Source organism: Pristiophorus japonicus, chromosome 4 (assembly GCF_044704955.1).
Source record: "Pristiophorus japonicus isolate sPriJap1 chromosome 4, sPriJap1.hap1, whole genome shotgun sequence".
NCBI lineage: Eukaryota > Metazoa > Chordata > Chondrichthyes > Pristiophoridae > Pristiophorus > Pristiophorus japonicus.
In genome coordinates this window covers 29947866-29965088 of record NC_091980.1, presented here as the reverse complement: position 1 = coordinate 29965088, position 17223 = coordinate 29947866, and the positions used below count along the sequence as shown (strand labels likewise).

General features: G+C 43.9%; 1 protein-coding gene across 5 annotated transcripts in view; it reads right to left on the bottom strand.

The window, feature by feature from the left end:
* slc36a1 (solute carrier family 36 member 1) overlaps nucleotides 1–17223 on the bottom strand; it is a 113226-nt gene that overhangs the window by 47806 nt on the left and 48197 nt on the right. For all 5 annotated transcript variants that reach the window (XR_011592985.1, XM_070878069.1, XM_070878071.1 and 2 more), the window contains exons 9-10: nucleotides 9047–9213; nucleotides 97–266 (exon numbers count right to left, since the gene is read on the bottom strand). Coding sequence is in view for 4 of the 5 variants with exons in the window: in XM_070878069.1 (XP_070734170.1) it covers nucleotides 97–266; nucleotides 9047–9213 (337 nt within the window). In the remaining variant the exon portion in view is untranslated. The remainder of the gene's footprint in view (nucleotides 1–96; nucleotides 267–9046; nucleotides 9214–17223) is intronic.

Sequence of the window (17223 nt, the reverse complement as noted above, 5' to 3'; positions counted from 1 at the left end):
CATTGCCGTAGAGTCGAGAAAAACCTGGAAGGCAACGTTGATTAGTTTTGCTGAAATGCCATGGAAACCCTTCCCGCAAAAAAAAACTTTACTTACAGGTGATTATGACTAGAACAGCTCGAACAACCAGGTTAGCGCACAACTCCCACCGTTCAGAGACCCTGGCTTCCACAAATGGGACAATTATAGATGCTGCAACGAAGAACTGGACAGCATAGGTTATGAAGATTCCGAAAGAATACAAAATCTTCACTGACTGGTACAACCTGGAAGAAAAGATTTCACACAATTAACTCTGGAGAAAATCAGTATTAAACTGAATTTTAACTTTCTCTCCCTCCCTTCCCCCCCACTACAATTCAGCAGGAAGAAATATAACTCAGCAACTGTGTGCCATAATAAGAGGTACAGGAAACCACCCAGAGGACTCTTCCTTTTTAATTTTAAAGTTACTGCTTTCCATCTCATATCGTCACTCTTGCAGGAGCACAGCAAGCTTCTACATACGTCTTTATACTTCATGCAATGGTGCCGGCATAGCATACACTAAAGCAGTGGTTCACACATTTTTGGTCAAAGGACCCCTTTTCAAATGGATTAGCAATCACAGCCCCCCCTGCCTAAATTGTCCCACCACCAGCCTTGGTAACTGATGGTCTATCTGCTGATCTTCGTGTCGCTCAGTGCTCCTTAATGCACGCTGCCCTCCTAGATATTTCCTCTTCAGATCCACAAACAACTCACCTAATGGCAGGCAACTTGGAATTTCAGCCAACCCATGGTCAGTAATTCTATAGACAGTTAACATGATTTAATATGTATTACACCATTTTGCTTCAGTGGCTGCTGTAGGGTCACTAATTATTTTTCAATCAATTCTCCTGTACATATATGTATTAATTGTCTGCAGTGTCAAATACATGTTTACTTTTACTGTTACACAAGATGGCGATAGAGTGGAGAGCTTCAGAAGTTCTGGCCACAGAGCCACCTACTGGCAATAGTCTGCAACTACATCTTGAGAATTGCCATAACAAAATTGAACATAAATAGGAGCAGGAGTAGGTCATGCGGCCCCTCAAACCTGCTCCACCATTTAATACGATCATGGCTGATCCGACCATGGACTCAGGTCCACTCCCTGCCTGCTCCCCAGCATAATGAAGAATTGCATAGCTATTTACAATGTTGACCCAAAAATCATAAGAGCAATATTTTTGGGCAGGAAGTCTACATCTCTCACAAGGTTTTAAATAGAGTTAGAAGCTACAGACTGGCCACTTGTGGGATTCTAAACCTGCATTATAACTAGTACATCATCAAATGCGAGTCGTATAGAGTAATTTATTCACAAACATTCAAATTTACAGCGCAGGAGGCCATTTTGGCCCACCGTGTCCGCGCCAGCCGAAAAAGAGCATAGAAACATAGAAACATAGAAAATAGGTGCAGGAGTAGGCCATTCGGCCCTTCTAGCCTGCACCGCCATTCAATGAGTTCATGGCTGAACATTCAACTTCAGTACCCCATTCCCGCTTTCTCGCCATACCCCTTGATCCCCCTAGCAGTAAGGACCTCATCTAACTCCTTTTTGAATATATTTAGTGAATTGGCCTCAACAACTTTCTGTGGTAGAGAATTCCACAGGTTCACCACTCTCTGGGTGAAGAAGTTCCTCCGCATCTCGGTCCTAAATGGCTTACCCCTTATCCTTAGACTGTGACCCCTGGTTCTGGACTTCCCCAACATTGGGAACATTCTTCCTGCATCTAACCTGTCTAACCCCGTCACACGGCCCTCAGTCAGCAGCCCTGAAGGTTACATATAAACCTATGAACAATGATAAATGGCAGACAGGTAAAGAGCATCCACCCCACACAACTGCAATACCCCATGCATCGCAACATTTTACACTCCACCCCAACCGGAACCATGCGATCTCCTGGGAGGCGCAAAAACAGATAAACACCCAGGTCAATTGGGGAGAAATAAATCTGGGAAAATTCCTCTCTGACCCATCCAGGCAATCGAAACTAGTCCAGACCACCATTCTGGCTGTATTACATTCCCTGAAGTACTCACCATTGTATCTGCGCCAGCAAAGAGGTTATCCAATCTAATCCCACTTACCAGCTCTAGGTCCGTAACCCTGCAGGTTACAGCACTTCAAGTGCTCATCCAAGCACCTTTTAAACGTGGTGAGGATTTCTGCATCCACCACACTTCCAGGCAGTGAGTTCCAGCCCCCCACAACCCACTGCTTGAAGAAGCCTCCCCCTCAAATCATCTCTAAACCTTCCAAACATCTTAAACCTATGCCCCCTCATAATTAACCCCTCCACCAAGGGAATTTGCCCTTGCTATCCACTATATCCAGGCCCCTCAAAATTTTATATACTTGAGGTCTCCCCTCAGCCTCCTCTGTTCCAAGGAGAACAAACTCAGTCTATGCAATCTGTCCTCATAGCCAAGATTCTCCATTCCAGGCTGCATCATCTTAAATCTCCTCTGCAACTTCTCCAGTGCAATCACGACCTTCCTATAATACGGCAACCAGAACTGCACGCAGTACTCCAGCTGTGGCCTAACCAGTGTATTGTACAATTTAAGCATAACCTCCCTGCTCTTGTATTCTATGCCTCGGCCAATGAAGACAAGCATTCCGTATGCCTTCTTAACCACCTTATCTATCTGGTCTGTCACTTTCAGGGATCTGTAAACAAGCACGCCAAGGTCCCTTTGCTCATCTACACTTAAGTGGTCCACCATTTAATGTGTATACCCTTTCCTTATTAGTCCTCCCCAAGTGAATTACCTCACACTTCTCCAAATTAAATTCCATTTGCTACTGCTCTGCCCACCTGACCAGTAGATTGATATTCTCCTGCAGTCCATGACTTCCCTCTTCATCATCAACCACACAGCCAATATTAGTGTCATCTGCAAATATTTTAATCATACCCTCTATATTCAAATCTAGATCATTGATGTATACCACAAAAAGCAACGGACCCAGTACTGAGCCCTGCGGAACCCCACTGAAAACATTCTTCCAGTCACAAAAACATCCATCAATCATTAGCATTTGCTTCCTACCTCTAAGCCAATTTTGGATCCAACTTGCCACTTTGCCGAGGATCCCACGGGTTTTTGGCTTAGTGACCAGTCTGTCATGTGGGACCTTATCAAAAGCTTTGCTAAAGTCCATATACACTACATCATGCGCATTACCCTCATCGACCCTCCTGGTTACCTCCTCAAAAAATTCAAACAAGATCTTCCCTTAACAAATCCGTGCTAACTGTCCCTAATTAAACTTTGCCTTTCTAAATGTAGATTTATCCTGTCCTTCAGGACTTTTTCCAATTAATTTTCCCACCAGAGGTTAGGCTGACAAGCCTGTAATTACTCAGCCTATCCCTTTCTTCCTTCTTAAACAAGATCATCACATTCGCAGTCCTCCAGCACCATGCCTGAATTCAAAGAGGACTGCAAAATGATGGTCAAGGCCTTTGCTATTTCCTCTTTTGCTTCGCTCAACAGCCTGGGATGCATTTAATCCGGGCCTGGGGACTTATCTACTTTCAAAGCTGCTAAACCCCTTAATACCTCCTCCCCCACTGTTTATTTCATCCAGAATTTCACACTCCTCGATAGCAGTATCTGCATTGCCCCTTGCCTTTGTGAAAACCGACACAAAGTATTCATTAAGAACCACACACAGATTACCCTCATGGTCTCTAGTAAGCCCTACCCTTTCTTTAGTTATCCTCTTGCTCTTAATATATTTATAGAACATCTTTGGGTTTTCCTTGATTTTACTTGCCAAAAATTTTTCATGCTCTCTCTTAGCATTCCTAATATCCTTTTTAATTTCACCTCTGAACTTTCTATATTCCTCCAGAGCTGTTACAGTATTTAGCTTCCCTTTTAAAAAAAAATCCTCCCCTGTAAGTCCCTAGACATACAAGGGGCTCTAGAATTGTTAGACCCACCCTTTTTCTTTAAGGGCACATGTTTGGCCTGAGCCCTCCAGATATCCTCCTCGAATGCCTCCCACTGTTCCAACACTAATTTACCTTCAAGTAGCTGTTTCCAGTCCACTGGGGCCAAATCATTTCTCAACTTAGCATAGTTAGCTTTTCCCCAATTTGGGACTTTTATTCCTGGTCTATCCTTGTCCTTATCCATAACTACCTCGAATCTGACTGAATTATGGTCACTCGCACCCAAGTGCCCTCCCACTGACTCAACCTGCCCAGCTTCATTCCCCAAAACTAAATCTAGAACCGCCCCCTCCAGTGTTGGGCTTGGTACATACTGACTAAAAAAGTTCTCCTGAATGCATTTTAGGAATTCCACACCCTCTACACCTTCACACTATATTTGTCCCATTCAATATTAGGATAGTTGAAATCCCCTATTACTGCCCTATTTATTTTGGACCGCACAGAAATTTGCCTACTTATTTGCTCTTCTATCTCCCTCCCACTGTTTGGGAGTCTATAATACACGCCCAGCAGTGTGATCACCCCTTTTTATTTTTCAGTTCGACCCAGGTGGCCTCATTTGATGATCCCTCTAACATATCATCCCTCCTCATAGCTGTAATAGTTTCTTTAATCAATACTGTGGCCGCCCCCCCCCCGCCACCTCAGAATTTTTACCCCCCCCCCCCTCGCTGTCCTGTCTAAAAATCCTGTAACCAGGACTACTGAGCTGCCAAACCTGCCCCTCTTTCAGCCATGTCTCTGTAATGGCTATAATGTCATAATCCCAAGTGTCTATCTGTAGTCTCAGCTCATCCGCCTTATTCGCTATACTCCTTGCATTAAAGTATATACCATTTAGCACAGGAAGACCTCCTTGATTACTACTTACTAACCCTGATTTCCTCTGACTTACAGATTCACTTTCTACATTCTCGTTTTTCCAATTTCAGCTTTACTTCCTTCCCTATTGAATTTGTTCTCATCCCCCTGCCAAGCTAGTTTAAATTCTCCCCAACAGCACTAGCAAAACTTCATGAGGTTATTGGTCCAGTCGCTGTTGAGGTGCAACAGGTCCCAGCTCTCCCAGAAGCAGTCCCAATGCTGCAGGAATTTAAAGCCCTCCCTCCTGCACCAACTCTCCAGTCACGTGCTCATCCTTTCTATCCTTCATATAAATAAGACAAGATGGTAAAAGGAACTCAAAAGTAAATACACAAGGTGAACAAAAAGCAAAATCCTGTAGATGTTGGAAATCTGAAATTAGAAACACTTAGCGTGTCAGACAGCATCTGTGGAGTGAACAGACATGACTTTACAGATATAAACTGGCTGAGGAAAGGCCCATACTCTAACAGCTGGATTGCTCTGCAACATTTTTGTTGCAGCATTTAAGGCGTGTGGCGAATCAAATGTCCATTGACATGGTCTTAAGACAAACTGTTCCATAGGTCAGTATCCTTTTGCCCATTGCTATGAGCTTGCGGATGGGGTTTATAGCTTCAGTCCATGCGCTCTGCTCCTGCAAGGAACGTTTGCAACACACAGCTGCTGCGTTTCTATGCGATAGAAAGCATTTTCACATTATTTCATAGACCCCCTGGAAAGTCCCTATGGACCCGCAGACCTTAGTTCAAGAACCAGTGAACTAAAGGATTCTACTGCTGGCCTGTTCTACAAGAAGTTTCTTTGCGGGGAAGGTCCGCAGTGCAGTGCAGTTAAAATGCCAACAGGACAGCCATTGCACTGTCACCTTCTACCCTTGCCGTACTTCAGCCTGATGGAAGAGCAACAGGCAACTTAGATTCTAGCCAGAATAGAGTCAGCACACAATGGCTGTATTCATTTGCTCCCATCAATGCAAACATGGAGTATACTACTGGTTTGGAAAACGGAGACTTGGTTAACTTGGTGGGGGAGCGGATGGAGTGGCAGGCCTAAAGGAACAACTGGCTGGCCAGCAATGCAGGCAATGGTTCAGCACGAGTCCACTGGTAAATTAAGATGCTGTTGCCAATTGTATGAAGTAGGCAGGGCCATCATGTGGCAAAGACTGATGGTTGCCATTGATGGGCACTGGCAAGAGTTTAACTTTCAGGACCGTATAAAGATATGACCGATTCAAGGTTTTATCTGAAGGCTAACTGCTCAGCTACACCACTACACATAAATTGAACATGACATTCTTTAGTTTACTTCTATGTAATGTCAGAGTGGATAATTACTAGCAGATAAAGTGCCCTTTCCATTCCAATGTTTGTCCCAAGGTGCGCAGGCACATGATCTCTCAGCAATCAGGAGGTCCGGAGCTGGCCACTCTGGCGCTGGAACAGATACCGCGCGGCCGAAAAAAAGAAGAGGTAACATTGTTACCATCCCCTTGCTCCCAGGTCACACTTTTGCTCTTTGTAAAACCACTCATATCAACCTCGGATTAGCTGCCACTCACTGCTCCCTTAATCCTCGATCCACTCTTCTATCTTCTCTCAAGGTGGGCAGGGAAGTCAAAGGTGCCCTCACCCTTTTCCCCACCTATCCATTTACCTCAAAGTGGCTGTTTATTTTGATTAAGTCAAATTTGAATGTGGAAAGATGACCTTTACCCAGTCAGCAATTAAAATCTTACACAAGAGGTAATACTATATTAAACAGCATGAGGAAAAATCAAATCGGCTTACCATGCTTTCAAACAGTTTATTATATGCACAGCCAGTTTCAAATACTCCAATTTTACATAACTAAAGCTTTGAAGTTTTACTGCAGAATGTGGTCAGTTTAGAGAACTGGAGTGGCAACAATTCATAGGTGCACAGCACCTGCTACAACTGCTCAGTGAAAGCTCAGCTCACAGCATCACAACGTTGGGCACAAATATTAACTACAAGCCCAAACTTTTGAGATAGGCCAAGGACCTACTGGAAAAAAAAATGAAGGCATTTAAACAGGACAATTCAAATGGATAAATCTGATCATGTTACTGTGAAATATTTAACTGGTTATTTTGCAAAAACCTTCATTTTGGACAACAGAACTTTCAGGTACAACAACTTTTATTTATAAAGCACCTTTAATGTAGTAAAATGTCCCAAGCCGCTTCACAGCAGTGTTATAAGACAAAACAAATAAATTTGACACCGAGCCAGACAAGAGGAAAAGACGGCAGATGACCGCTTGGTCGAGGAGGTAGGTTTTAAGGAGCGTCTTACAGGAGGAGAGAGACATAGAAAAGCGGAGAGGTTTAGGGAGGGAGTTCCAGAGCTAAGGGCACAGATGCTGAAGGCACGGCCACTAATGGTTGAGCGATTGTAATCAGGGACACTCGAGGGCAGAATTTGAGGCGCGCAGATATCTTTGGGGGGGGGGGGGGGGGGTTTATGAGGCTGAAAAAGATTAGAGAGAGGGAGGGGTGAGGCCATGGAGAGATTTGCAAACAAGGATGAGAATTTTGAAATTGAGGCGTGGCTTAACCAGGAGCTAATGTAGGTCAGCGAGCACAGGAGTGATGGAGGAGTGGGACTTGGTGCAAGTTAGGACATGGGCTGCCGGGTTTTGGATGACCTCAAGTTTCCATATGGTAGAATATGGGAGACCAGCCAGAAGTGCGTTAGAGTAGGCAAGTCCAGAGGTATTGATGAGGGTTTCAGCAGATGAGCTGAGGCAGGGGCGGAGGCGGGCAATGTTACGGAGGTAGAAATCGGCAGTTTTAGTAATGCCACGGATATGTGACCGGAAGCTCATTTTAGGGTCAAATAGGAGACCTATTGCGTAGTGTGGTTCTGCCTCAGATAGATGCTAGGGAGAGAGATGGAGTTAGTGGCTAGGGAATGCAGTTTGTGGCAGGGACCAAAGACAATGGTTTCGGTCTTCCCAATATTTAATTGGAGAAAATTTCTGCTCATCCAGTACTGGATATCGGACAAACAGTCTGACAATTTAGAGACCATGGGGGTGTCAAGAGAAGTGGTGGTGAGGTAGAGCTGGGTGTCGTCAGCATACATGTGGAAACTGACTGTTTTTGGATGATATCACCAACGGGCAGCATATAGATGAAAAATAGGAGGGGGCAATGGATAGATCCTTGGGGGACACCTGAGGTAACGATGCAGGAGTGGGATGAGGAGCATTTGCAGATGATTCTTTGGCTACGATTAGATAGATAAGAATGGAACCAAGCAAGTGCAGTCCCACCCAGCTGGACGATGGTGGAGAGATGTTGGAGGAGGATGGAGTGATCAACCGTGTCAAAGGCTGCAGACAGGTCGAGGACGACGAGGGGGGGATAGCTTACCCAAGAAAAAGTTAGAGAAAAAGTTGCCGAGTAATCAAAGCAGAGCAGTTTATGGCCAAATATAGCACCATATGGTGTCCAGATTGTGCCATTATAGGGTGCCCAGTTCACACCAAGTAAATTCCATCATAGATGTAGACATTAAAATAGAAGAAAGTTGACTGTGGATGCAATATATAAATATAAGCATACAAGAATAAAGGACAGAATACAGGATTAAAATGGGAAGTGATTTGTCTGCATACCCTCGTTCAATTACCCAATGCTCTCTAATCCCACTTCATCTAAGACTACACTTCATCTCAACTCAAATGACACTGATCGACTACTTAGTTAGTAGGACAGTATTAAGTGGAAAAATAACCTAATCTTAGACAAATTAAATACACTTAACTAAAAGTTCCAAACTGCCACTCTCTTTTCCTGAGATCATCTACCTAGCTGCCATTTCTGAAGAATGGTTAACCAGTCTTTTGTATTTCAAAATATCTGGGACATGCTAAATTTTGGGTAGCTGACTTCACATGCAAAAAAAACCTGTCAAATACAACCCAAGTCCTGAAGTCTAGGTTTGAAAATTGTCAAGAAGCTTTGTTTTTGGGATAGACAAGATGCAGTACGCCAGCTATTAAAACCTGTCTGTACAATAGCTTTAAAAAGGAGTAGCTCTCGATACAGAACAGAAATATATAATGTGTGTTACAGGCTGAAAGCAGTGATCAGAATAACCAGCGAGTGCAAGGTTAGCAACGTTCTCCAGAAAACTTACCAGCAGGCTGGCAAATTGAGAGTGATGCTTCCTTTAATTTCATCCCCAAAGCAAATGTATCCCGTAACTCCCAGAGTCAAGTACAACATCGTGACGATCGTCATGCCTGAATACAGAATCATCGGAAATTTCTGTGGTTGCTGCATGTGGTTTTCTAGTGGCAGCACCTTAAAGAAAACAGTGAATTAAAACACATCTTAGGTTAGCTCGGTATAGAGTCATTACAAGCACCTTGGACAAGTTCTGGATTTTTGCCCGTGTTGAATTTCTAACTTGAATTTTTTTAGACAACGGAATAAAAGGGATATGAAGCAAACGTGGGAAAATGGAGTGGATGTGCATGATCCATGATCCAATTGAATGGCAGAGCAGGCCCAAGGGACTGAATGGCCTACTCCTGTTCCTAATGTTACAATGTTATGACTTCTGTCAAAATAGTCACGGAGTTAAATTGGATAACCCCTGAAAATGGGCGCAGGGATCGTGATGCTCGATTAACCTGTACCCTTTGATTGCAATGCAGGCAGGACACCAACTTCGTGCTGCCTGCTCATTTCCCCGATTTCTGCGTGCAGGCAGCGCTATTCATTGGCTGCACACATCACTATGGGGCTGAATATCATTAGTGCTTAGCAGTACTTAAAGCTAGTCTGTACCTCAAAGGAGAGGTGCGTTGTGGCTGTTGGTGGTGCTGAGATCATTCTGAATAGTGTGCTATGAAAGAATCAACGATGGCTGACCATGGGAGAGCGCGTGCACCAAAGTTCTCAGATGCTGCATTAAAGGTCATGGTGGAAGAGGTGGAAAGAGGAGAGGAGTCCTGTATCCTTATGGGAGGCTGGTGGCCCTCCAGACACATGCTCAGAAGGCAGTGGCAAAAGATCATGCCAGAGGTCAATGCCAGGCGTGTAGCAGGAGTAGGTGCCGCACAATAAGAGACAGCAGGAATTAACAGGCAGGGCAGGGGGAGAAGAGGCGTGCTGACATGTTTTAATCCCCATGGAAGACAGTGCTGGCCATTAAGGGAGAGGGCATTGCTGAGACCCCTTCTCATCCTCTTCCATCTTCTAGCAGCTTGCCCTGCTCTACGTGGTCTCTGCTCACTCTCTCAGTCATGCACATGCCAAGAGGAAGCCTTACTAGGCCATCCATGACTGGAAGTAACTGGTTTGTGCACAAGCCTTTAAGTCACCAAAAAGGTACTTGAGCACCAACCAGACCACTCCCTGTAGACTATTGAAACTTTAAACAAGTATGGAAAAGCACCCAAAACATAGAATTGCAGCAACAGCCAAAAGAAATATTCCAGCAACTAACTTGCAAATATTACATAGGATTGCATAGGATGTACAGCACTTAAACAGGTCATTCAGCCCAAGCCGGCGTTTATGCTCCACTCGAGCCTCCTCCTGTCTTTCCTCATCTAACTATCAGCATAACCATCTATTCCCTTCTCCCTCATATGCTTGTCTAGCCTCCCTTTAAATGCATCTATACTATTCACTTCAACCACTCCCTGTGGTAGCGCGTTCCACATTCTCACCACTCTCTGGGTAAAGAAGTTTCTTCTGAATTCCCTGTTGGATTTCTTAGTGACTATCTTATATTGATGGCCCCTAGTTTTGCTCTTTCCCACAAGTGGAAACATTCTCTCTGTATCCACTCTAGCAAAACCTTTCATAATTTTGAAGTCCTCTATTAGGTGACCACTCAAGAGAAGAGACCCCCAGCCTGTTCATCCTTCCCTGATGGGTATAACCTCGCATTTCTGGTACCATCCTTGTAAATCTTTTCTTTTTTGCACCCTCTCCAGTGCCTCTCTATCCTTTTTATAATATGGCGACGAGAATTGTATGGTCTAACCAAGGTTCGATACAAGTTTAGCATAACCTCTCTACTTATCAATTCAATTCCTCTAGAAATAAACCAGAGTGCTTGATTTGTTTTTTATGGCCTTGTTAACTTGTGTTGCTACGTTGTAATGTTTATTTGTACTCCAAGATGCCTTTCCTCTTCTACTTCACCTAGATTCGCATCCTCCAAGTAATGTGACCTCCCTATTTTTCTTAGCAAAATGTAATAGCCATCATTTATCAGTGTTAAATTTCATTTGCCAATTGCATGCTCTTTCTGCAAGTTTATTAATGTCTTGTAATTTGGTTCAATCCTTCTCAGTATTGACTATTCCCCCCCCCAGCCCCCTTCAAATTTGGTGTCATCTGTAAATTTAGAAATTGTGTTTTGGATTCCAAAGTCTAAATCTTGAATATAAATTGTGAACAGTAGTCCGATGTTAAGCTAACTGGTCTATAGTTCTTTGGACATGTTCTACCTCCCTTCTTAAAAATAGGTACAGGTGTGATGTCCGAAATCCCGAGGGGGGGCGATCGGGCCAAGGCGGGAGCACTGGGGGGGGGGGGGATGCGCACTCGGGCCCGCGGGAGGCACGCTCGGGCCGGGCAGCCAAGGCAGGGGGTGAGGCCGAGAGGAGGCTGGGCAGGGCAAAGGGCCGGATTTCAGAACATTCTCCAGTTTCCGAACGACCCTGCCATGGATCAGCCCAGTGTCCTGATTCCGGAACATTTCAGAACTCCGGATTTTGGACATCGCACCTGTATTACGTTAGCTATCTGCCTGTCCAACACCTTGTTCAAACGAATTATTGTGTAGTAATGTCTCTGCTATTTCTTGCTGAGATTATTTTAAAATGCACAGATGTAATCCATCCAGACCAGGGGTTTTATCCTCGAGTTTGATTAGTTTATTTAATATTTCTCTTTTTTTCAATGCAGTTCTCTCATTTCGAATATCATCCGATTTCATGTCCACCTCTTGTATATCCCTGGTAAATAGTGAAACAAAGTAATTATTTAATATTTCCGCCATCTCTATTGCTGCTTAAAATATTATCCTGTCCATCCCTTAGTGGTCCTATTCCCATCTCAATTTCCCTTTTTTTTTTAAAATCTGTGTGCCTGGAAAATATTTAAGTATTTTGTTTTATGTTCCTTGATAATTTAATTTAATTTCATGGTTTTTTTTTGCATTTCTAATTGTTTTTTTGACTTATCTCTTGTCCATGTACTTGGTGTATGCCTTGTTCCTTACCCTCAATTTTTCACTTATGGCTTTATTCATCCATGTTGTCTCCATAATGTTCAGCTTGTTCTTGTTTTTTTAGCAGAATATATTTTTCCTGGACTCTGTTGAACACAGTTTTAAATATTTCCCACTGCTGTTCTAAATCATTGTTGCCAATATTGTTGTCCATTTTATCCTAAGTTTTATTCTCAGCCCCTCAAAATCAGCTTTTCTCCAATCTATTACTCTGGTCTGGCATATTTATGTCTCTCTCAATTATTATCTTAAAGTGTATTATTTTAGGGTCACTATTGGCTAGATGTTGCCCTATTTTTATCTGCTCTGGTTCATTCTCCATTACTAGATCCAATAGAGAATCCTCCCTTGTTGGACTTCTTACGTATTGGGTTAGAAAGGAGTCCTGTATACATTGTCGGAATTTCATTCCCTTCTCCCCTTTTCCCTACCTCTTCTGGCTAATTATCGGGGTAGCTGAAAGCCCCCCCCCCTCCGCCATGATGATTATTCTTTTTTTTTTTAAAAACTCATTTCCCTAATTTGTTTGCATATGTTTTCCTCCACCTCCCTTCCACTATTGGGTGGTCTGTAGACCAACCCTATTAGCGTGATTGATCCTTTATCTTTTATCTCTATCCACATGGATTCTATTTTTGTCTTGTTGATAGCTGCGTTACTTTCTTCTACGACCATTACGTTATCCCTAATAGTACAGCTACTCCACCTCCCCCTTCCCTCTATCTTTTCTAAAATGTTATATCCTGCAATATTGAATTCCTAGTCCTGCTTTTTCTGTAGCCACGTCTCAGTAATCCCTATGGTGTCTGGTTCCTCAACACATTATTGCCTCTAGTTCCTCGTTTTTATTACGGACATTGTGCATTGATGTATAGACAGTTTAACACATTTTTAATAGCAGTCTCTCTCTTTTTTGTTAACCATCTTTTAACACTCCTGTTCTATAACTATTTATTCCCTGGCAATCAATGTCCTCCCTTACTTTATTTTTTCCTATGCTCTCCTTTCCTGTTATGTTTATATTTAGGCTGGTTTAATTTCTTGTAGATCCCTCGCCCCCATCTTGTAAGTTTAAAGTCTTTGCCATCTCCCTATTTACCTTTTCCGCTGGGAGACGGGTCCCATCCCGGTTCAGGTAGAGCCCATCCCATAGACTTCTTCCTGTCCCAGTACTGGTGCCAGTGTCCCTCTTTTGCACACTAGCCCTTTAGTTACCTATTAACTCGCCTGATTTGACACTTTCTATGCCAATTTACACGTGGCTCGGGAAATAATCCAGAGATTATCCTCAAGGTCCTGCTTTTTAATTTCACTCCCAACGCCCGATACTCACTCAGCTGGATCTCCCCATGTCATTTGTTCAGACATGGACGACAGGAGGAGGCCAGCATCGCGAGAGAAGAGCGGGCGTGGGACTGCAAAGGGCGGCGGCAGCAGCTTGGAGCAGCGGCAGTCGAGAGTGGCCAGCTGCAGCAGGGGCAGAAAGTAAACAGAAGTAAAAAGAAATCGAAGTGTGACGTCATAGCCAAGCGGGCAAGTGATTGGCTGGTGGATTGGTGAGTATTTTATCTTTATCTTTTCTTATCAGTAGGTAAACATTGGCATTGTTGCCAAATTAAGTTAATTTAAGGGTTAAGTCATGGCAGGAGAGCCCATACCCGTGTCATGCTCCTCCTGTGCTGAGAGAGAAATCAGGGACGCTTCCAGTGTCCCTGACTACTGTGTGTGCAGGACGTGTGTCCAGCTGCGGCTCCTGACAGACCGCAATACGGCACTGGAGCTGCGCATGGATTCACTCTGGAGCATCCGCGATGCTGAGGACGTCGGGAATAGCATGTTTAGTGAGTTGGTCACACCACAGGTAAAGGTTACACAGGCAGATAGGGAATGGTGACCAGCAGGAAGAGCAGGGGAAGGGGAAGGGTCCCCTGTGGTCATCTCCCTCCAAAACAGATATACCGTTTTGGGTACTGTTGGGGGAGATAGCTCATCAGGGAAAGGCAGCAGCAGCTAAGTTCATGGCACCATGGGTGGAAGGAAAAAGAGTGGGAGAGCTAGTGATAGGGGATTCTACTGTAAGGGGAATAGACAGAAGTTTCTGCGGCCGCAAATGAGACTCCAGGATGGTACGTTGCCTCCCCGGTGCAAGGGTCAAGGATGTCTCGGAGCTGCTACAGGGCATTCTGGAGAGGGAGGGTGAACAGCCAGCTGTCGTGGTGCCTATAGGTATCAACAATATAGGTAAAAGACGGGATGAGGTCCTACAAGCTGAATTTAGGGAGCTAGGAGTTTAATTAAAAAGTACGACATCAAAGGTAGCAATCGCAGGATTGCTGCCAGTGCCACGTGCTAATCAGAGTAGGAATAGCAGAATAGTTCAGATGAATATGTGGCTTGAGGAGTGGTGCAAGGGGGAGGGATTCAAATTTCTGGGACATTGGAACCAGTTCTGGGGGAGGTGGGACCAATATGAACCGAACAGTCTGCACCGGGGCAGGACCCGAACTGATGTGCTAGGCAGAGTGTTTGCTAGTGCTGTTGGGGAGGGTTTAAACTAATATGGCAGGGGGATGGGAATCTATGCAGGGAGGCAGAGGGAAGTAAAAAGGGAGCAGAAGTAAAAGGCAGGAAGGAGAAAAACAAGAGTGGAGGGCAGAGAAATCAAGGGCAAAAATCAAAAAGGGCCACATTACAACATAATTCTAAAAAAGTGTTAAAAAACAAGCCTGCAGGCTGAGTCGCAATGCGAGGAGCATTCGTAATAAGGTGGATGAATTAACTGCGCAGATATCTGTTAACGGATATGATGTAATTGGGATTACGGAGACATGGCTCCAGGGTAACCAAAACATCCAGGGGTATTCAATATTCAGGAAGGATAGACAGGAAGGAAAAGGAGATGGGGTAGTGTTACTGGTTAAAGGGGAGATTAATGCAATAGTAAAGAAGGACATTAACTTGGATGATGTGGAATCTATATGAGTAGAGCTGCGAAACACCAAAGGGAAGAAAACATTAGTGAGAGTTGTGTACAGACCATCAAACAGTAGTAGGGAGGTTGGGGATGGCATCAAACAGGAAATTAGGGACGCGTGCAATAAGGGTACAGCAGTTATCATTGGTGACTAGTCTACATATAGATTGGGCTAACCAAACTGGTAGTAGTGTGGAGGAGGATTTCCTGGAGTGTAAAAGGGATGGTTTTCTAGACCAATATGTCGAGGAACCAACTGGAGAACAGGCCATCCTAGACTGGGTTTTGTGTAATGAGAGAGGATTAATTAGCAATCTGGTCGTGTGAGGCCCCTTGGGGAAGAGTGACCATAATCTGGTAGAATTCTTCATTAAGATGGAGAATGACAATTAATTCAGAGACTAGGGTCCTGAACTTAAAGGTAACTTCGATGGTATGAGACGTGAATTGGCTAGGATATACTGGCGAATGATACTTAAAGGGTTGACGGTGGATAGGCAATGGCAGACATTTAAAGATCACATGGATGAACTACAACAATTGTACACCCGTCTGGCGTAAAAAATAAAAAAGGGGATGGTGGATCAACTGTGGCTAACAAGGGAAATTAAGGATAGTGTTAAATCCAAGGAAGAGGCATATAAATTGGCCAGAAAGAGCAGCAAACCTGAGGACTGGGAGAAATTTAGAATCCAGAGGAGGACTAAGGGTTTAATTAGGAGAGGGAAAATAGAGTACGAGAGTAAGCTTGCAGGGAACATAAAAACGGACTGCAAAAGCGTCCATAGATGTGTGAAGAGAAAAAGATTACTAAAGACTAATGCAAGTCCCTTGCAGTCAGAATCAGGTGAATTCACAATGCGGAACAAGGAAATGGCAGACCAATTGAACAAATACTTTGGTTCTGTCGTCACTAAGGAAGATACGAATAACCTCCCGGAAATACTAGGGGACCGAGGGTCTAGCGAGGAGGAGGAACTGAAGGAAATCTTTATTAGTCAGGAAACTGTGTTGGGGAAATTGATGGGATTGAAGTCCGATAAATTCCCAGGGCCTGATAGAAATAGTGGATGCATTGCTGGTCATTTTCCAACATTCTATAGACTCTCGATCAGTTCCTATGGACTGGAGGGTAGCTAATGTAACCCCACTTTTTAAAAAAAGGAGGGAGAGAAAACAGAATTATAGACCGATTAGCCGGACATTAATAATTGATTCTAACATTTTCCCCACTAAAGATGTAATAGCAGCGCATTTGGAAAACAGTAACAGGATCGGTCCAAGTCAGCATGGATTTATAAAAGGGAAATCATGCTTGACAAATCTTCTAGAATTTTCTGAGAATGTAACTAGTAGAGTGGACAAGGGAGAACCAGTGGATGTTGTGTATTTGGACTTTCAAAAGGCTTTTGACAAGGTCCCACACAAGAGATTAGTCTGTAAAATTAAAGCACATGGTATTGGGGGTAATGTATTGACACAGATAGAGAACAGGTTGGCAGACAGGAAGCACAGAGTAGGAATAAACAGAACCTTTTCAGAATGGCAGGCAGTGACCAGTGGGATACCGCAAGGTTCAGTGCTGAGGCCCCAGCTATTTACAATATACATTAATGATTTAGACGAAGGAATTGAATGTAATATCTCCGTCACGCACTTACGATGTTACGCCATGTTTTGAGGGCAGTCTCGAAACAGGAACATTTTTTTCAACTGCAGGAGGCCATATAGATGACACTAAGCTGGGTGGCAGTATGAGCTGTGAGGAGGATGCGAAGAGACTGCAGGGTGACTTGGACAGGTTCGGTGAGTGGGCAAATGCATGGCAGATGCAGTATAATGTAGATAAATGTGAGGTTATCCACTTTGGTGGCAAAAACAGGTAGGCAGATTATCTGAATGGTGACAGATTAGGAAAAGGGAAGATGCAACGAGACCTTGGTATCATGGTACATCAGTCATTGAAAGTTGGCATGCAGGTAACAGCAGGCAGTGAAGGCAGCAAATGGCATGTTGGCCTTCATAGCGAGAGGATTTGAGTATAGGAGCAGGGAGGTCTTATTGCAGTTATACAAGGCCTTGGTGA